This window comes from Ambystoma mexicanum, chromosome 1q (genome assembly GCF_040938575.1).
Source record: "Ambystoma mexicanum isolate Mex_15411 chromosome 1q, UKY_AmexF1_1, whole genome shotgun sequence".
In the NCBI taxonomy this organism is placed as follows: Eukaryota; Metazoa; Chordata; class Amphibia; order Caudata; family Ambystomatidae; genus Ambystoma; species Ambystoma mexicanum.
In genome coordinates, this window is record NC_090922.1 from 49,307,023 (window position 1) to 49,328,443 (window position 21,421).

Sequence of the window (21,421 nt, forward strand, 5' to 3'; positions counted from 1 at the left end):
GCAACAACAGACTAACAACACATAGCCCAGGACAACAGCACATGGGAATTCGCATAGACCCGAAAACCGCACCTAAACTCAGCGAACAGTGCAAACTATAAATGGGGGCATAAAATACAGAGATCTAGCTTATTTAGATGAAGCCCAGAGGTTCTTTTCTTGGATACGCAAGTGTAATGTGTGTTCGAGTCATGCATGTTATGTCACATACCTTGACAATCTTACAAATCCTTAACAGATCATGGGGGCCCATATTGAATTCGGACATAGTGTGGATTTTGACTGATGTAAAAAAGGCACGGGAGTGGGGGTGGCATTAGAACACAGGACTTATGACTATTTGCACACTGTTCAAACACGTCAGATTGGCATAATCACATGACATTTTATACTCTTAAAATATTATAAACCTTTGTACCCATTGTTTTTGTGCTATTTGTTCGCCCAGTTGCTGGGCAAAGGTATCAGTACTCATTTCCGAACGTTGGAACAGATGCAGCCTTTCTGCAGAACACAAAACCACACAAATAAATTCATGTACCATGTCTGGGCTGGGAGCCAGAGTCTACTCTAGTCTAGTTTATGTTTTTCTTATGTTTTAGTGGTTCAGATTGTATAAAATGCCCTTATAACCCACATCCCTGCAGCCAAGGTTTCAGAGATCTCACCGCACAGAAAAAGAGCTGAACCTGTTGGTAAGGATGCAGAAGGAGGAGGCTGACACACAGGTGGCAGGATGATTGCTATAGACTCATTTACTCAGGAAAATAAAGAGAAAACATAACCTTCCCCATCTCTAAGAGGGGTTTCACTACCTCAACTAAAACACTAAGGCTTCTATCAGAATGTCTGTGTAAATCAATAGTCCGCCGTCTGGTATCCCTCCTTACCAACTATTGCGACAAGGAAGATGACTCGCGTTACTTTCTGACTTTGGATACCAGACCCTGGTTTCTCTTTATCTTCGTTTTGGCCAACTTGGTTCACTCTCCTGCCAAGTATTGCCACAAGGAAGATGCCTTCCTTCGTGATTTGATTCACAGACACCGCAGAGTATTCAATGGTTTTCATTAGGCCACTGGAACGAGGAAGCATTCCTCAGATACAAGACCCTCTTGCTGCGTGTCTCACATCCCAACCGGGCCTGAAGGAATTTCCATGAACCTATCACTGGGATCGGGTAGCACTACGGTTGCTCCTGGGCTCAGGCGTCTTGATGGCAGCACCAGTGTTCCTTCTCCCTCGGCTGCTTGGGTCTGTGCTCGGCTTCTCTGCTTCGCTGTCTCAAAGCTTTCACCAGACCGTCCAGTCCACCTAGTCACGGTCGTGCCACCGAACTGTTTGTCAGGACTGGTTGGGAGGTCGCTTCTTGCTCGACCTTCTCTGGACTTCCACAGCTGCTTGCCTGCGTCCGTTGCTGTGATTTGTTCTTTTCTGGATGTGATTCGAAACTCCTGTGTTTGTTGGGGGCTGAAGACAAGTATTCCTTCTTCCGTTTCCCTTTTACGGCACAGGTTCCACCCCTGGCGCAGCATCCACATCTGTAGCTGTCATGTCAGTCCTTATTCCTCAGACGGGCCACCTCGTCCAGTACTTGGGTCAGGCAAATCCTCAGGGGTTCTCAAAAATGTTCTTCGTCCCAGTACATTTGGTTATATCTATCTTAGTTACCTATGTTACAGCAGTACATGGGCCTACTCTCAATATAAGAGTTTGTGATTGGAATGGGGCTGCAGGACTGAAGGTGTGTAGGGCACGGGTTGAGGGTAGGTATACTGTGTTCTACAGAGATGTTCTTCCTTGTGACCACAGGGAAGGTCTCTTCCCCTGAACTCCTTCCACTGAGTACCACCCCCCCAGGGGGGCTACAGGATAGCAGCCTCACCACCCTGGCCGCATGGGAAGGGGCTACCCCCTGGGAACAAGTGGCGACATCTCAGATGTATCTGTCATGGACATCAGGGGTCAAACAGGAAGAGTCAGGCTAAGATCTAGGATACACAGAGTCTCTGGGGTGAAAAGGTTGGAGGGTTGTGGAATTATGTGCAATTCTAAATGGTTATCTTATTTCCTTAATGCCTTTTCTCAGAGATCGGCAGAGTTGAGCACTCAAAATGGTGGATTGGGATCGAACCCAGGCCAAGATGTCTACTCCCTCAGCAGTGATCTAATTTAGAATGTTGCGGGCTGATTGTCTTGGCAGACAATTCAAAATTGCCTTTCATCAAATCTCTTAGAATTTACAGTCATGTTTTGGTTTAGCTCCATTTAGGCCCACCCTTTTGTCATTTGGAACCAGAAGAAGCAGCAAATTTGAAGAGTCCAGCTGTCTACAATAAACTGGTAGCAGTGCAGCTTATTAGCAAGCTCATTGCAAAATTAATTTAAAGTAGTAAAGACTTTAAACATTGTGATTAGTCAGGGAAAGCAGCGCATGAAGGAAAGAGTTACTGCTTTGTCGCAAGGATTGTGTGTAGTGACAGTGATTCCTGAACTGATGTTATAGACTCTAAGCATTCAGCTCAAACACGACCTTCACGCATTGTTTATTTTACTGATACGGACTTGCGTGTCAACCCGAGTTGCAGCGTAGCGGCGCGTCATTAAATAAGTATTTTTTGACGATGCTGGCAGAATCGGCGCCTTGATGTTTCTAGAACTGATCGTTTAAGTTAGGAAGACATTCTCAGGAAACGCAACCTCTCGCATATGGAGTATTCCTCAGTTGTGAAGCCGCGCGTAAGGTTCTTACTACGTTGCTGGTCGCAGAGCAGCTTTTGATGTTTCACGAACAGCTCCGCTTTTAAAAAGAAGGCAGTCTGGGTTAACGTGACCATTGTGAATCATTTCTCTTTGGGAAGTCGCGCATGCGTTTCACAATTATGAAAGGATACTGGAGTTTTGCCGGACTACACAACTCCAACCAAGGTGGCATACGCAGACTTAACAAGCAAGCAAGCCGTTAAACTCACGAATAGGAAAATAAATCAAAAGAAGGCTAGCACCTGCAAGCGCACCAGGAAGCAATGTATTTCTAGAAGCCTCTAATTTGTAAAAAGCTATTAGTGACGCTTCACATACAATCAAAAGGCCGGTGGCCACCTTGTTTGGGCATTCTGGGAAATGTAGTCAGAGATGCGCATTTTAGGAAGCTGGTAATCTTTAGTGAAAAAATAAACTGTACTTTCCTTTTTAGTTTCTTTTTAAAGTTAAATCCTTTCTAGTTGTAAGAAAAGTAGAATTTAGCATGTAGTGAGGCAATAAAAGGTTATTTCATAAGCAACTCATTTAAACTAAACTCTTTTTTGGAAAACAGTGAGATGTTCAAGGTTCTTATGCAATATAAGGAATGCAAGTTTGCCTGGAAGGTTACAAATGAAATGTGAAGAAAAGCAGTTGTGTCAAAGAAATCTAGAAATTGAAAGGGCAGTTAAAGCATAACAAATCTAATCAGTTCCTCCAAGCTTGTGGCAGAGGAGTCACAGGTATGTTACAGAGTAGAATTGGAAGTGATCAATTTGAATTGTATGTACTTTATGTTTTAACATGCTTTCATTCCTATGTAGGGCGTGAATAAGAAGCAAGAAGAGCTCCTGTGTCCTTTATTGTTTTGTCCAATCCCCACCCCCCATCTGATCTGAATCATACTGTAAATCAAAATTGGGGAACAGAACAGCTGGGGATGGACTGTGGGGTTCAGCAGCCCCTGGAAGGCAAAACAGGAAGCTGAGAGTTAAAAAGTAAAACAGGGACAAGTGGCGACATCTCAGGATTCGTCACACTGTTTACTCTTCTTTGTTTATTCTGTCCTTTTCTGTCTTTTATTATGTATAATAAAACTATTTACCTGGTGATCTGAAAACCGAAGTTGATAGCGAGATTCATCTGCCATCAAACTGTTCTCGACAATCACCCAGACATCTCATTGGCTTTTGCTAACACCTACCAAGCAGGGTGCTGGCAACCATTGCTGTGGTCTTGCTTAGATCACCTGACCATTGGTCTTCTGGGGAGCAATCATGCAGGTTAATTCCCGGCATAGCAAGCGCCCTTTGCTCACCTGGGTGGCGTAGGCCGATTGCTGTTCATGTAACAAAGCCACTTCTTGTAGGTGGGCAGCAATAACTTCCTCTTTCTTCTGGACCTGTGAAATATTACAAGATGGTGAAATATTAATGAGCAAGATGTAGATTATATTATACGATCGTATAAAACAGTCGTTTAAGTTGGTCAAAAACACAACTTCGCAGAAACATGGAAGAAATGAAAGCTGAGGCTAATTGAATGGCTAGATAATCCTCCGGAATTCCCTTGTATTTTTCAGCCCCAATCTATTACTTAATTTGTCTCCCCATCTCGTATGGTTTGCACATAGCATTTCGGTTTCTTGTCCACTCATTATATTAGATCCACATAAAGCCAAAACTGCATGGATTGCTCCCTCTTTTTTCCAAGCTCCCTAATCCTATTACCTCTAATTCTCCTGTTTATAAACTGCCAGATCCTTGCTAACCTATTTTATTCACTACTGTGAGCAGCAGTTTAGCATAGTGAATGTTTCCAGTATTACCATGAGAAACATTAAACAAGCATTCAGGATGCCCAATAAAACAAGATTAGTTATTGAAATGATGTTGAGGTGCTCTCTAAAAGGGAGAAGGGTGCCCATTGATGCAAGTCCCACATGAAATGTTCAGTCTGTACTTTCTGAACATTAGATGATTCCGATCAGCAGACAGATGTTTGACAACATCTCTAAACATTTAGCATCACAATCACTTGAAATAATGACAGTTTTATAATAGTTATAATTGTACTGTACTGCCACGATGAGCCCTTTATTTCTCAGATTCTTTTCGTGTGGGGATGGTGTTTGATAGAAGCTAACGGGTAGAGCTTTGTGAGTCTCTATTAATCTGCTCAAAAGGTCTTCCTAGTCTACTTTGGCCACTTCTAGTTGGAAAAATACATTCTGATTTTAGAAGTGGCTCTGCCTTTTTCTCTGGGTGTTCATGTTCTTGGAAAGACATTCTTGCATCCGATATCTTTCTACGGTACCTCAGCATTAGCCTCCAGCTGGCACACTTCTGTAGCTTCCACCGCACTTTGCAAAGCATTCTGGGATGTCTGCAACTGCTTTTGCAGGTCCATGATCTCCTCCATCCTGGTCTTCAGCTTCTCTTTCAGCGCTGCAGAGGCCAGCATTGAGGCATTTCGACTTTCCTCTTTTTCAGTCACCTATAAATGCATTACAGTAAAGATCCATAATGAATGTCAAGATTAGACAGACTCAGAAAAGATGTCTGCTCTGGTGTCTCACGCAGCCACGAGCAGCAGCTGAACATAATACACCATCAGTGATTCAATCAGAGATGAACAAGAAAGTGACGCACCTGGAAAGAAAGGTTCACATTAAACCCAGTTAAAAGATGTGACAAATGTTCTCAGGAGTCGCACTCAACCTATGTTGATGCCTTATTACAAGAAATGTGATGGAATGATTGAACCGGTGTTTCTAAATCAAGGGAAATACTCCATATAGCAGCTATACGTCGTAGTATCCGGAACTTCAGCTTTGAGTAAGTATTCGGCCGAATTCCTCCTGATTAAAAGCCACTGAGCTCCGGACAAATACATTCTTGCCACTCGGCTCGAGCCACCACATACTTTGAGATGGGACACTGCATTAAAATGAGATGACCGAGAGGCAAATATTTTGTGCAGACTGCAAAAAGGAAATTGAATCACACATTCTCTGAACGCATTCCTGATAACATAGGGCTTTACAAACTTAAGACTAAGGTGCGTATGTTTGTGTAGTAGGGAGAGGTGAGGCTGAGTGAGCAGTCAGCCTGGTTGCTTCCGAGGAGGAAGTGCCTATAGAGAAACTTGAAAACGTCACCACATGTACTTGAGACCAGTAGTACAGAGGTAGTCGGTTACATGTGAGGCAGAGTGATATGCCCCCACCTCTGAGGCTTCTCTAAAGAACGTTCTGTTGGGACATCTCTCTAGTTACCCCGTGAGCCGGTCTGGCAGAGTGAGTTTAGAGAGGTATGAGGACTCTGCTTGTATGAGACATAGTCAAAGAGCAAGAAGGCCTATAGCTAAATAGGGCCTGAGGAGAGGATGTTGGGAAATCGGAAGACTTCCCAACAGGCGCATTTCCTCTCCCATGTCAATAGGGCTCAGGACAAATCAGTTATACGCTGGGCAGCGCTAGCATTTGCGAACCCATGTTGGGATAACGTGCTTATTGGGTAATCTCTCCAATAACATGATATGCTAGTTTGCTCCAACAGGAAAGGAGACAGCTGAGCACCATTTCTCTTTGACAGGGGAAGATAAATAGCACTGTAGCAGCTGGTGCCGTGGGATTTCGGGCTGAAGACAGAGTCATAGAAAAAGTGGTTACAGGTCATTACAAAGCTGGAAAAGCAGCTTTTACCATAAAAAAACTTTACATCAATAAGGTTGGGAAAAACAACGTTTAGACATTTACATTGTATTTCGTTTCTTTGTCATGTTGTGCCATCTAGTGGGCTTTTATGGCATAACAATAGTCGTTAAACAAAATACAGAACTCATTCTCCACACCTATTATAATTACATTTGTCTAATGTATTATTATACATTTTTTTATTTTATTTACGGGGAGATCTCTCGAGCCCACCTTCCTATCAGTTCCTGCCCCCATCCCGCCTACCCACTGACAGAATTGCGAGCTTCAGTTACCACCACTTCCCTTTCCCAAAAACCCTCCACCTTCACTTTAGAATGGTTTCCAGTCATATTCTCGTTGCATATCACAATATTAAGATGTTTTTTCAAACGAAATGTAAAAAAACAATGTTTTTACACTATTTTTTTAATAGATGTTTTTTCCATCGATAATATGATTGGATGCCGAGATAGAGCCTTTCATCTTCTAATGTATTGGGGTGTCAGGTCCGCTAAGCTTAGAGGTTGTCGAAAGTGGTCTACGACTATCCATAAGGTGGGAGGTAGTGCAGCTCAATGGGGATTCAAGCTGTTTTAGTTTCAGGGTTGCGTCTGTATGAAGGAGTGTTGGAGGGTGTGTTGAATTATTATGAGTCATTATGTTCGTTCTTCCTTAACTACTAACTGATCGAGGATGCTAGGTAGAGCCCTTTCCAAGATGGAGTGGAGTTTGATAATTGACTGGCAACGCTCTCTCTGGAAAGGCAGTTTGGAACTTTGTTGAACATTCTAAACTGCCTTTCAACCAAAAACTCAGAATAAGCAGTTTGTAGATGCAGGGGCTGGTCCATAAAAGCTTCTCAATAAGAGAAGATGTGTCTGGAGGATGCAGAAGTTGTGGGCACACCGTTAAGGGAACATGTAGCAGAAAGATTGGTGGGACAAGTTATGTTTTGTAAAGCTAGAAAAATCGTTAATTGAGATTGTAAGCCGTCAGTCTTCACTCCATTTAACCGTGAATCAGCGCTGACCAGTGGGAGAGACTGAAGTCTCAATACCGAAGGTGCCTAGGAATGATTCAGATGCGACATTGTTAAATACAAAAAAGATTTTAGTGCATGCAATGCTACACAGGATAACGGGTAACATATGCTGCAGTAAAGTATCCTGCATCATTTACGCGCATGATCCGGAAGCACTGCGACAAATGCGAGCTACACTGGTGCATGAAACAAAAAGAGGCGGGGTTTGCACTAGACTCGGTCCAGTGAGAACTCATTCTACTGCGCAGCGAGTGGCTGTTGGGCGGGGGTGAGCTCCTAATGAGGTAACGACGCGAGTTTCAGCTAAGCAGCTGGTGAGTTGATCACTCAAACATTTGAGCATAGGGAGGCAAGAGGAATTGGGTGACTGCCCAATAGGCAAGTGCCTTGTTAAAGCATGTAGGGTTTGGGCAGATTCAGTCACGTGTCGTGTGCTTACTCCCGCTCCCACCTCATCTGCCTCCCTGAAGGAGTCCTCTCTCATGTTTGTTGAATGAGGGAAGGAATCCCTCTTCAAAAATTGCGGGGAGATGGAAAACACTCAACTCGCCTAACCCTCCACTTATGTCCTGCTCGAGCGAAGACACCATTTACACATTTCTATGTGAGTTGCAAGAACGGTTCCAAAGTTACTTTCCTCCTATGCCACCTTGCAACTTTTTTGTCTTGTGCTGGTGGAGGAAAGTGGTTTTGCAACACTAAAAGTAATCATAAACCCAAACGTTTAAACAACAAAGATAGACGGAGGTATTTATGAAAGGTAAAATGATTTGTTCAAAAACAAACTGCAACCATTTGGATTGCTGGGACAAGATACTTAAATGCTCTTTGCACATACAGTCATCTAATACAAACTTTCTGTCAATAGCACAACACATCCTTTGCTAAGAATAAGAATAAGTATTCAGATGGATGGTCAGAATCAGCCATGTGGGCAGAGCCTGAGAGAACACACTATTCTCGTGAACAGGGAAAGACAATAGTGTGTAGCCAATCTCTACCTAGCGAGCGTGGCTGAGCAGCAAGGCTTAGACTTAGTAGAGCGTGAGTGGTGAAGGGCGCAGTTCAGAACGCACAGAACACACTTACTTACTAATACAAGTTAGGCAGAATGTATACACATCCAGGTATTTATTTAGATCACAGTAACCATACACTATTATTATATACCCAGTGGTAAGTCAGGAGACGGACACTGAGATATTGTTGTTAAGGGAAGTTATTGTTTCATCACTTCAAAATCCTACTCTGTCCCCAACGTGTAAAGCCCGGTCCCTGAAAGAAAGATGCTCCTCAGGATGTCCTCTAAAGCAAATCAAGTCTGTGAACCAGAAAATCTGCTCTACCGTGGTGACCCATATACCAACAGGGCCCCTGGGCACACCTAATTACTGGCGCTCCCCACTGTCGGGGAGCGCCCAACGTTTTCAGCCCTACTGGGCTGAGTGTAATTAAAAGGGGCCACCCCTGTCATGTGGCCCACAAGACTCCTAGGACCACACTTGGCATAGATGGCCCAGGTGGAGTTCAGTTGTGTGGGGCTCCCCATGCTGCATTGGATTGCTGGGCTGCACCTTGCATATGCAGCCCAGCGCTAGTAAAGACTTTGGAGCCCACACATTGCTGCTGCTGTTGCCTGCTGTCTGCCTGTCAGGACCATCTCGAGAGCGTGTCAACACCCAGAGAACATCAAGAGAGAGCAGCAGCAAAGACCTTGAGCAAGCCGTGGCCAGGCTGTCTCTGAAGTAAGGTGCTTATATATTGTATTTTGATACAGTGCACTGTAGGGACTTTGTATATATTTGTTAAAGACTTAAGTCAATAAAACTAAAGGAGTGTTGAAAGTGGTATGGTTGGGCTTACAAGCCAGGTAGCGCTTTAATCACCTTGGAAATATAATTTGTAAAATATATTTGGATGATCTCGAAATCAACCCTAATGAGATGGTTTATTTAGAGTTGGGCATAACTGATATTCAAGCCAAATTCTAAATAGCACCATTGATCTTTTGGGTAGCAATTTGGACTTATCCCTTTGTCACACCCACTAATAATATTCTAGACAAACTACTGGAACAAGAGACGGAGGATAAAATCTTGTGGCTATTGCATGTTCGTCAATCCCTTAAATCACTGGGCTGCATTGAATTCATCAGAGGCATAACCTGACGACAAAAGGTAACTTGTGCAATTGATTGTAAATGAAGGACATTTTTTACATGTTAGGCCATTGAAGTGTGTTCTAGCCCACCACTCAATCAAAGAAGAAATTGGTTTTGACGACTATATTGGAGAGCGAAACTCGGAACAAATTACTTACCTGTAACTGTTGTTCTCCAGCATGGGTCTGGCATGGATTCACATGCTCAGGAATATTCCCCGTCGTCAGGCTGGGAATCATCGGTAAAGAAAAAATCAGTTTCAGTTTCGTTTTGAACTGTCTTTCTACTAGTAACCAATCGCTGGTCTCTGGGTCATACTGCCCCCAGCCAATGACTGCCCTCTACCTAAGCCCCTCCTCTGGCAGCCGTCTTAAGATTTGGTAGTAAGTAAAGTGGCAGTAGGACCAATAGAGAAGATCCGCAGAGGGGTAGGCGGGAGGGTTCGCACGTGAATCCATGCCAGACCCATGCTGGAGACCAACAGTTGCAGGTAAGTAACTTGTTCCTTCTCCAGCATGGGGTCTGGCATGGATTCACATGCTCATGAATACAAGAATACATAGCAGTAAACACATGCACAAGCACGGCAGGTGGCAACGCTCAACATTAAGTATTTCAACAACTCAACATTAAGCATCTCTTACCTCCTCACCAGGCTTACCTTCAAGCGAACAGGTTGCGCAGCACTGCCTGGCCGACTCTGGACTCCTCCCTGGAATCCCGGTCTACGCAGTAGAATCTCGTGAAGGTGTGCGTCGACCTCCACGTAGCAGCCCTGCAGATGTCCAGCAGGGGCACACCAGACAGGAACGCCGTAGTAGCAGCAATTGCTCTGGTTGAATGGGCTCTCGGACGTCCGGGGAACAGTCAGTTAGCCAATCGGTGACAGTGCATGATGCAGCCGGAGAGTCATCTGGAAATGGAAGCCTTCGAGAGGGCCTTCCCTTGGTTCACAGGTCCAAAGTTCACAAACTGCTGTGATGTCTTCCGAAAACTCTGTGTGGTCCACGTAGAACTTCTGCGCTCTAGCTACATCCAGCGAGTGCAAAGTCCTCTCAGCCATCGACGAAGGCGACGGGAAGAAAACAGGTAACACCAAGGGCTCGTTGAGATGGTAGTCTGACGGCACCTTGGGCATGAAGGAGGGGTGCGTCCTCAGCACTACCCTCGCCTCGTGGAATGTCAGGTATGGAGGTTTACAGGAGAGAGCCCGGATCTCTCCCACTCGTCATGCAGAGGTGATGGCCACAAGAACCGCCGTCTTCTACGATAGGAACTTCAGCGGTGCCGAATCCAAGGGCTCAAATGGGGGACCCATCAGCCTGGTCAGCACCACGTTGAGCTCCCACGCCGGGGCCTTCACCGGTGGGAACGAGCGGAACAGTCCTTTCATGAACTCCTTCACCAGGCAGTGAGACCATAGCGACGACCGCCCCAGAGTTCTGGTCCAGCGGGAGATAGCCGCCAGATGTATCTTGATGGAGGCATGTGCCAGCCCCGCCTTGGCCAGCAACAGCAAGTACGGCAGCACTTAAGGGGCTGTAATCCAGAGAGGGTTGACCTTCTGTGCACGGCACCAGACAGAGAACCTCTTCCATTCATTTCCATAGTACTTAAGAGTCAAGGACACCCTAGCCTTTGAAAGGGCCTCCTTGCAGTCCGCCAGCATATTGTAGCCTCCAAACTCTAGTGCTGCAGGAGCCAAGCCTGCAGGTTCAGCGATCCTGGGTCGTGATGTAGGATGGCGCCTCCTTCCCTGGCGAGAAGATCTGCATCTGTCGGCAGTCTGACTGGGGGGGGACGGACGGACGCTGACAAGTCCAGAAGGTCCGGGAACCATATCTGCCTCGGCCACGCTGGTGCGACGAGGATCATCCTGCACCGGGACCATCTAAGTTGACTGATGAGTCGCAGAAGCAACGGCAATGGAGGGAATGCATACGGGAACAGGCCGTCCCAGGGGAAGGAGAATGCATCGCCCATGCTCCCTGGCTCGGGAAACCTGCTGGTGAACCTCCGGCACTTGGTGTTCGTCGCCGTCGCAAAGAGATCTATCTGGGGATTGCCCCATCATCAGAATAGTAGATCCACTTGATCCTGCCCGAGTTCCCACTCGTGGCACGAGCGCAGCTCCCTTCAGAGTGAGTCGGCGACAGTGTTCTTTACTCCTGCTAGGAGGAAGGGTACCAGGAACATCCCCTGGGCGACGGCCCAATGCCACAGATCCTGCGCTTCCTTGGATAGGGCTGGGGATCTGGTGCCCCCCTGCTTTTGGATGTAAAACATTGTGGTGGTGTTGTCGGTGAAGATCTGCACCACTTTGCCCTTGAGGGACGAAAGGAAAGCCTTGAGGGCCCAGTACACGGCCCGGAGCTCCAGGACGTTGATGTGCAGGGACCGCTCCTCCCGGAGCTAAAGGCCTTTTGCATGGAGGTCTCCGGTGTGCACTCCCCATCCCTCCAGGGAGGCGTCCGTCATCACCGTTTCCTGGTGCGCTGGGGTCTGGAAGTCCATGCCCGCCGCGAGATGCGCATGGGTGCCCCACCACCAGATCACCTGACGGAAAGTCTCATTGAGTGGGAACTTGTCTTCAAAGCTTCCCGCCGCTTGCATCCAACTGGGCGTCGAGGAACTCCTGCAGTGGCCGCATCTGCAACCTGCACAGACGCACGAGGTAGATGCACGATGACATCATGCCGAGCAGGGACTTGATGGCCCTCACCCAGGCTACTTCCATGGTCAACAGCCGTTGCACCTTGCCCAGGATGGCCGTCGTCCTTTCCTCCGACTGTGAGGCCAACTGCGCCACTGTGCCGAGTCTGGCTCCCAGGAACAGGGCGTCCTGCAATGGTACCAAGTGAGACTTCGCAAAGTTGATTGAGAATCCCAGTTCCGTGAGCAGGCGGACGGTCTTCGCTGTGTGGTCGACGGCGAGTTCTCTTGACTTTGCTCGGATGAGCCAATCGTCCAGGTAGGAGTATACGTGGATCCCCTACAGGCGCATCCACGCCGCCACCGGTGCCAGGCACTTGGTAAAGACCCTTGGAGCTGACTTCAACCTGAATGGCAGGGCCTTGAACTGGTAGTGCCGCCCTTGGACCACGAAACGTAGGAACTTTCAATGTCCTTTGTGTATGGGGATGTGAAAGTAAGCATCCTCTAAGTCAAGCGACGATAGGAAGTCGCCTTCCTCCAGCTGTCCCAGCACGTGCTGAAGGGTAACCATCCGGAAGTTCTGGGCTTTGATGTATTTGTTGAGGCGCCGAAGGTCCTGGATGGGCCGCCAGCCGCCGGTCTTCTTTCGGACGAGGAAGTACCGTGAGTATAATCCGGAGCCCCGGAGCCTCTTTGGGATGAGTTCTATCGCGCCCCTTCTCAGCATGGCTCGTACCTTCACAAGCAGCTGTGGAATGAGGTTTTCTTTCCTGGCCACAGGTGGGAAATCGGGGCACCTTCTTTTGAACTCCAGAGTGTGCCCATGGGCCAGGGCATCCAGCACCCAACGGTCGATGGAGATGGACTCCCACACTGTGACGAAGTTCGCCAGCTGGCCTCCCACCGGGGGGGGGTGCTTAGGTGGGGGCCCGACTTCACGGCCAGTTCAGTCCTGTTTAGCCGAGGCCTTGCCACCCTGGGCTCCTTGGCGACGATGACGGTATCCACCGGCCTTGCTGCAGCCTCTGTAAGCTTCCTGCGACGAGGAACAGGCAGCTTGGCGGTACGACGATGAACTGCCGCAGAATCCTTTGGAGGCACCCTGAGATTTGCCTCTGGAGGTCCGTAATGGACGGCTGTCATTGATAAAGCGTGCCTAGGGCATGGGCTGTCTCGGTGTCCGCTTTGATGGCCTGTAGCGACTCGTCCACCGCTTTCCCGAACAGGTTGTTTCCGTCAAAGGGCATGTCCAGTACCCTGGTCTGCACATCCTGACGGAAGTCAGTGGCCCTAAGCCAGCCGCGCCAGCGCAGGCAAACGCTGTTGCCCATCTGACTAAAACCGGTATCGGCGATGTCCGTAGCTACAGTGATGGCGTGAGCCGACGCCACCTCGCCTTCTTGCAGAATTTCCAGGGCCTCCGCCCTCTTGTCATCCAGAAGTAAGTCCAGGGTAGGGGGGGGGATCTTGAACCACAGCTCCCTATCATAGCGGGCCACGATCGCAATGGCGTTGGCCGTCTTAATGGCAGTCACTGCCAACGAGATGACTCAAAGTCCCATGGCGTCTAGCTTCTTTCCCTCGCTGTCCGGCGGTGAAGTAGATGACGCCGTCACCCCTGCTGCTTTCTTCTTGGCTGCTGCGGAGACTACGGAATCCGGGGTCGGCTGCGCCCTGAGGCACATAGGAGCAGAATCCGGGACCCAGTACTTCTTCTCGTACCGGTCTCCCTTTGCAGGGGCCATGGAAGAGTTCTTTAGAAGGGACAGATCCTCGTCCCATATGTCGTCCAACAGCGGGACCGAAAGAACGGTTTTCCTCTTGGCTTCCCGTCGTTGGTAAAGAAATCCCTCTTTCTTTTGTTCCTCGGGGCACAGCTGGAAAAGCTCTGAGGCTCTGGCGATCATGGCGTGAAAGGAGCCAATTTCGTCGGCGGGGGGAGCCCGGGCGGGAGGTGACGGGAGATCCATTCCGTCGTCGCCACCATCGTCAGTCCCCGTCATCGCCGTCTTTGTCCCCTTCTCCCTCTCGTCCATCGGAGGCGGGGATGGGGGTGAAGGCTGCAAGGAAGGGGGCGGATGGACTCGCCTCTGCTTGCTCGGTAGGCTCTTCGACGGTCCAGGCGCAGCTGGATCGTCCGCTGGGGGTAAGTGCAACCTTGTCCTTATCTCCGTACACAGGGTCTGCAAAGCCATCAAGATTGCTCCTGCATTGTCCTGTGGCGTAGGCATCGGTTGTGACGGGAGCGACGGCTGGGGCACGGGGTCCTCAGTTACCTCAACGGCCCATGGCTCCTCGTCGGCTCCACCGTTGCTATCTACGTCCGCCTCATCGGGAACATTCCCGTAGGTCCTGACCTCCACAAACTTCTTGTCCAGGATAGCTTTGACCCCAGCCAGTTCATCCTTGGAGGTGGTATCTGTGTCCGTTAGGGCTACCGTTCCCCCCTCTTTCTCGCCTCGGGGTTTCACGGGGGTCTTCTCGTTAGGCAGGAAAATGTTTCCCTCTGGGGTGGCAGGGAAACTCTAGGCCCGGAAGTCACCTCCACTGGGGTAGCCACCACAGGATTCACAAGGGCCGCCACGACTCCTTCAATCGAGGCCTTCAGCGGGTGAATCAGGGCCTTCACTACCTTGGGCGCGTCTGAGGCCTTCACCTTAGTGGGAGGGTCACCGTCTCGCTCCCCCTTGGCTTTCTCCGTCGGGATCGACCGGGGCTTCTCCCGAAGCTTACCTGGGTTCTCCAACTTCCTTTTCACCGAGCCAGAGCGTTGGCTCGTGGATGATGGCGTCTGTGACATTGCACCCTGCCTGGCAGCTGAGGAGCCCGCACCAACGGCGCTCCGGGTGCCCGTGGACTCACAGTGCTTTCCCTTTTGTTGGGCCCCCGTCACCGGAGCGCCCGCAAAGGTCTTAGAAGACCGCTCAGACTTCTCACCAGCTGCTGGGCTCTTCGCCTCCAGCCAGTCAGTGAGTTGTTTACGACGGTCCTTCATGGTCCAGACGGACATGTTCTTGCAGAACACACAGTCCTCCTTCAGGTGCGACTTGTCGGCGTGTAGGCAGTAGAGGCACCGGGAGTGCGCGTCCTCCCTAAAGACGTTCTGCAGTCCACATCCTGGGCAGTTCCTAAACTGTTTGGATCCAGTAGGCGTCGAATCTCCTTTGTCCGGGGCCATATCTGAATCGGGGTAGGCCTCAAAGGTCTTCCAGAATCCTCCAAGAAGTGTAATTCGACGAAAATCCACCCTTGAGGGGCGTAGAAATTTCCAAAACGGGTCCCCGTTGATCCCAAGAAGAAGCGGTGGAGCTTGAGGCTTGAATTGACCGAAAAAAATAAGAGTAAACTCTTCAAAAAAACGCAATATGCAGTAAAAGCTCGAGAGCTACAGCACGAGGACTCCCAACACTTGAACGTGCAGTAAAAATCTGAAGATGGCTGCCAGAGGAGGGGCTTAGGTAGAGGGCGTTCAATGGCTGGGGGCAGTATGACCCAGAGACCAGTGATTGGTTACTAGTAGAAAGACAGTTTCTTTTTGCCGATTTTACTCCATAGATATCTATGAACTCCCCAACATTTTGCTGTGGTTTTGTTTGAACCCGACGTGTAACCCCTTGAGGAGTTAAACAAAGATTATCAAAGATTCGGATCCCCGGCACAGCTCTATAAGCGAAAAAGGGAAAATCACTTGAGTAAAGACCCCCCGCACAAGGGTTCCTTTACTCTAAAAAAGAAAAGAAAAATGTTACAGGTGCGAGCGGAGCGCCAAACACAACAGTTGAAACCCTCTAAGGGTTCAGAGGTGCTCTGTTCCACGCTGTCACCGCCACTGCCTAAGTCTTCATGCCAGCGCTCCCCAGATAAGCAGGGGAGCGCCGGTAAGCACTAGCACCCCCTAGGGGCCACATATACAATGCAGTCCGGTAACATTTAACTACCGACGCTCCCCACAGCAGGGGAGCACCCAATGTTTTCAGCTCTCCTTGGCTGCGTATAAGTAATGGGGTCGCCCCCCTGACAGGTGGTCCATCAATACTCCCTGGGCCACACCTGGCAGACGTGGCTACGGGGTACGAACGTTGTGGGGCTCCCCACGCTGCATCTGGTTGCTGGGTTGCACCTTGCATACGCAGCCCAGCCCAAGTAAAGACTTTGGGGCCCTCACCCACCATTGTTGCTGCTGTTGCCTGCTGCTGGTGGTCTGCCACAACAATAAAACCATCACAAGGGAGCATTCCAAGAACTAGAGAACATCATGAAAGAGGGTGTCTAGTCATTAATTTGAAAACAAAAGGATCGAATGCAATACATTAGAATCAAAAGGACCGAAAAAAAAGACTGAATACCTTTTTTTTTTTAAATGTATTTTTTGGGGGGTTTTGGTATAGCTAAAATTAATGGTTTTTGGCCAAAAAACAGGGGTTCTTTTTTTTTCGGTCCTTTTGACTCTAATGTATTGCATTTCGACCCCTTGTATTTGATCCTTTCACCCATAACCATGAAAGAGCAGTGGCAAGGACCTTGAGAAAAGCCCTGGCCAGGATGTCTCTGAAGTATGATTTTTTATAAATCGTTTTTGGTTCAGTGCACTGTATGGTCTTTGCATATATTTTTTAAAGACTTTGTACATTTGTCATATTTTAAAGGATTCTTTATATTTTTTTAAAATTGTTTTTAGATACGCAGCAGCTTAGGGTTAAGTTAATTATATATAATGCCCTGAGATTTCCCCTTTAAAAAAAATAAAACTGTCAAAAAACCCTGCTGGTATACAGGAAGTGTAAAGTATAAGTGCGCACATAACAACTAAAAGAACCGTACACCAGCATTCATTTGTCTGCCTTTCATTTTGTGTGCCGGTTACTTTAACATAGTGTCTTTTTCCTTAGGGGTATTTGGGGAAATCCTGCCTAATCCTTGCTAATTCCTTCTCCACATCAAAGCAGGAATCACCAGGGTGATCTTGGACCCAGGTAAGCGGGGGTTGGAAACAGGTAAGAGGCGGGTCAAGTCTTCAGTAAAGTTATATAATAAGTATATTGTGTGCCCACCTATGCCCTTCTCCCAATAAGGGCGTAGTAGACCCCCCGCTACATTTGATCTTTGGGGTTAAGTAAAGTCTTTTTGCTTAACTTAGTTTGCTAGGCTCATCTGTTTTGGGGCGGTACAGTCTATAAGAGGCAGCCGTGCCGATAAAAAGCAAGGAAGGACTGTGTAACTTTTCAAGCCAACCGTGGAGGATCGAGGAACCACACGTCGGTTCTGTGGCGAGAGACACAACGAGAAGGGAACGAGACGCTGTCGAGCAGGGACGAGCCTCTCCAGTAGGTCCATGGAGCAGGGACCTGTCCGGTGACGGGGAAAGAGGAAACCCAAATGGTGAAGCCAAAGCAAGGAGAAGGCACGCAGCTGAGGACGTGAGAGAGGCTACCACTGTGGAGCCCCAGAGAACAGGGTGCCCAACACGGAAGCAGTACAGAAGCCCGCTCCACTCCCAAACAGACCGGAGACCGCAACAACATTTCCCGAAGGTAAGGAAAGGGTCTGGCCGGCTAGTGGGACATGAAGGGGGCCAAATAGGTTAAATAGACGAGTACCAATATCCTGAGAGGCAGAAAGGGATACCAAGAGCTGCAACAAACTTTACGAAATATCTTATGTGGAATAGTACCTGGCAGAAGAGTACACCAGGTCGGTTCAATTGAACATTGATTGAATCAGGGGCAGAGGGCCAGCCAAAGCAGCACAACATGGTCTGGGACCCATATGAAGTTGGGGAAGCCCCATCAGAACAGCAAACCAGAGTCTGGGATCCGTACGAAGTCAGGTGAGCCCTGCAAAAGCAACACATAGGGGCCAAGGACCCACGCAACCCCAAAGAAGCACACTATCAAGGGGTTGGGGGCCCAAAGCAAGTCAGGGAGATCCTGAGAAATTATAAAGGGGTCTGGGACCCACACAAAAGAGAAACAAGCTAGAGAACAAGTCAGGGAGACCCTGAGACAGCCCAGAGGGGTCTGGGACCCACGTAAGAAAGAGGTGCAAGAAGCTAAAACAAGGGTCCAATGACCCATTGCCAAAAGGAGAGACATTTTCTGGAATTCTAAGATCCACAGTCAAGTCTGGCAGGATAGTGAACCATACTTAATGATACGTTTGTAAGCTGGAGAAAGAACAGGGGAAAAGACTCCCCCCCCATATACTTGAAAAACATTGTTTATAGTAAGAAGACCTTCAGTCAAGTCTGGCAGCATAAGAAACCAGACTTGCTGTCACATTTATGAAAGGACAGATGAGACTTTTTCCTCTCCCATGGGCTCACCCATACAAAGTCGGGCGAGCCCCGCAAAAGTGATCCAACGGCAAGAACCATTAGGTTAAAGAACCATTCATTGTGTTTCCTTATCATGAATTGAACAGTTGAATCTGTATCCAGCATGAGAGAGGCCTTCTTCCGGATCAGGATGACACACAGTTTTTCCTTAGTTGGTCTTAGTCTAGAGTGTAAGGGACGTAAATAGGTTTGGACCCAAGACGGAGGACATTTTACTTTACTGGACATCCTGGGAGAGCCCTTAGTATTTTTGTTGAGGTCTGGCAACCCCTCATAGAAATGGGGCAAGATCGGGTTTTCCTTTTATTTTATAGCTTTATATAAATAAAAGTATTTTCCAACAAACATACCACCACTGTGTCAGACTCGTACTTCTGCATCCTTACACTATCTATCGAGAAACTCCCGTTTGGTTTCCACTGCACATCTCAAGTGCAGTGGGGATATTTTGTACACCTTTCTCTTGGTTTTTATTGACTTTATGACTATTTGCATAATGATGTATCCAGGATTGGCTGGTGGCAGAAGATATTTTACATGCTTGAGTGCGCTATTGCATTTTAATGCATAATGACTCATCGAGTACCATATCCCCTAAAATGTCCATGCCATGAGAGCTTCACCTGTCCTTTGGACATCTTGCGTTTTGGCATTCTTCTGCCGTCGGAGGGACGGATTTCCCATATATGGTGAGCTCCTTCCCAGGGAGAGCTTCAGCTTTCACAGGCAAAGTGGCTGTCTGTGTACCTGGCGGGATGGGGGGCTGTTTCTGTCCGGACCCCCAGTCAACATCCATGCCACGGTGTGCCAGTTGCTGTGCAGATGTGGTAGCCAGAGGATGTACAGGATTGGAGTGTCCCTTTCACTTTGAATGGCGGCGATCCGTCCCATTGGTGGGCTGGGAGCAACTCCAGTCCGAATCCTGGATAAAATGGTACTCCTGCAGCTGCTCAATTGGAGCCAGACCACTACAAAGGAGAGCAGCCTGAAGAAAACCCAGACCTAAGCATTGGAAGCTACATAGCAGCACTTTCTTTATTTGTCCAGAGAAACCCCTTTCTCTTTGCAGATCACCAAAAGACCTTCATCAGTGCTTCAACCGTGGACCAGTGGGAACAACCAGTCCTGAACTCTGCTTGGAGATCCAGCCATTGGAAGCATCCATAAGAGTCCCGGAACCATCCCGTGGGCTAGCCAGATGTCCTCCTGGGCTACTTCCCTGCCGTCCAGAGTTCAGCTTTGGGGCGCTGCAGATCCTCAAGCTTATGGAACAAGAAGCATTTCCCTAAAGTTGCAGCTCTCCACCACAAAAAGGTTCCTTGGAGGACCAGTTTCTTTGTTTTCACCACCACAAGGGTTGCTTTCAGCTATTTACTAGAAGCAGCCGCCACGGCTCAACATCTGCATAGTGTCCTGGAAGTCCATTGAAGTCATCCTTTGAATGTCCGACCACCAAAAGTCTATTTCCCCACCTTCATTTTTTTGCATATATATATATATATATATATATATATATATATATATATATATATATATATATATATATATATATATATATATATATATATATATATATATATGACCCCCCACAGCTCTCCCACCTTACACATATACATTTTTATTAACCTTACCCCCCCCCGCACATATACATATGCGAATAAATGGGGGTCAGACTTTTGGTGGTCTAACTTTTCTACCTCAGTAATTTCATCCTATTCCTTTGAGTGGTGGTCCGGTAGTCAGTGTGTCCTGTGTATCCATCGGTTCAGTTTCCAGAACGGATTCATTGGAGTATTGAACCACGAACTAGCAGTACTTAAAACACAATGATTGAAGTGACCTCTGTACCTAAAGCCCCTTCAGTTCCTTCAACGGACACAAGACCTGAATCTGGAAAGCCCAGCAAATTCAGCAGTTTCTACGGTGATCTCAGAGTGAACTGGAATAAAGGGGCTGAGTAAATAAACCTGTTTTGCCCCCCCGCCCATCTCTATAGGGTTGTACGAGCATAAAGCCCTGGCCCTTTATCTCCCTTGCCTAAGCGTGAACACTGGAGGTCTGGTCAGGTATTCTCCCCTGGGTCTCCCTTAAGGTGGTTGGATTAAAAGTGTCTTAAGAACTTTTCTCCATTTCGTATTTTACTTTGGAACATTTACAACCTGCCTGTTGGCTCTAGCCAACACTTGTCCAGACTACTAAAGAGAGTCATAGCCTCCTGAAAAGACTTTTATAGGGACCTGTGACTCTTTTATAGGTAGAGACATACTTTTAAAGAATAGTCTCTTAGAAACACTATACAAAACCTTGAAAACGAACTCCTTTATTTTCAGCATATTTGTTCACCAAATAACCTATTGGTTACTTACCTGGTTCTATTTTTTTATTCACCTGCTTTGCTACATCTACAGTAGTCTGAAAACTGATTCTTACTGCATTTTAAAAGTGAAGTGCTAGTGCTCGTAGCAAAGCATACACAGGCGAATGTGAATATATCAGTAACGCATGTTTTCGTCTGTTACCTAACTTTGGTTTTTCATTGCTAAGAGTTTGTCTAAGGCCTAAATAAATAACACAATTTTTGATACATTCTGCCGAAGCTATATATATTTTTTTAATTCTTTTTATTGAACTTTTCTTCAAAGTTACCAGCACCTGAGTGCCAAAAAACAACAACAAAGGGGGAGAAAAGGAAAAAATAACAAGGGTAGAGAAGAAAATCACAAAGGGTAGAGATAATGACAGTACAATAAATCAATGCACATCCATTTTAGTCACAGGCATTTCGAA

At 47.6% G+C, this 21,421-nt stretch overlaps 1 protein-coding gene across 2 annotated transcripts in view; it reads right to left on the bottom strand.

Annotated features, from left to right (window-relative positions):
* Positions 1 to 21,421, bottom strand: part of PMFBP1 (polyamine modulated factor 1 binding protein 1) — a 1,360,893-nt gene that overhangs the window by 590,930 nt on the left and 748,542 nt on the right. For both annotated transcript variants that reach the window (XM_069635509.1, XM_069635508.1), the window contains 2 exons: positions 5,059 to 5,238; positions 4,061 to 4,144 (listed from right to left, as the gene is read on the bottom strand). In XM_069635509.1, coding sequence (XP_069491610.1) covers positions 4,061 to 4,144; positions 5,059 to 5,238 — 264 coding nt within the window. The remainder of the gene's footprint in view (positions 1 to 4,060; positions 4,145 to 5,058; positions 5,239 to 21,421) is intronic.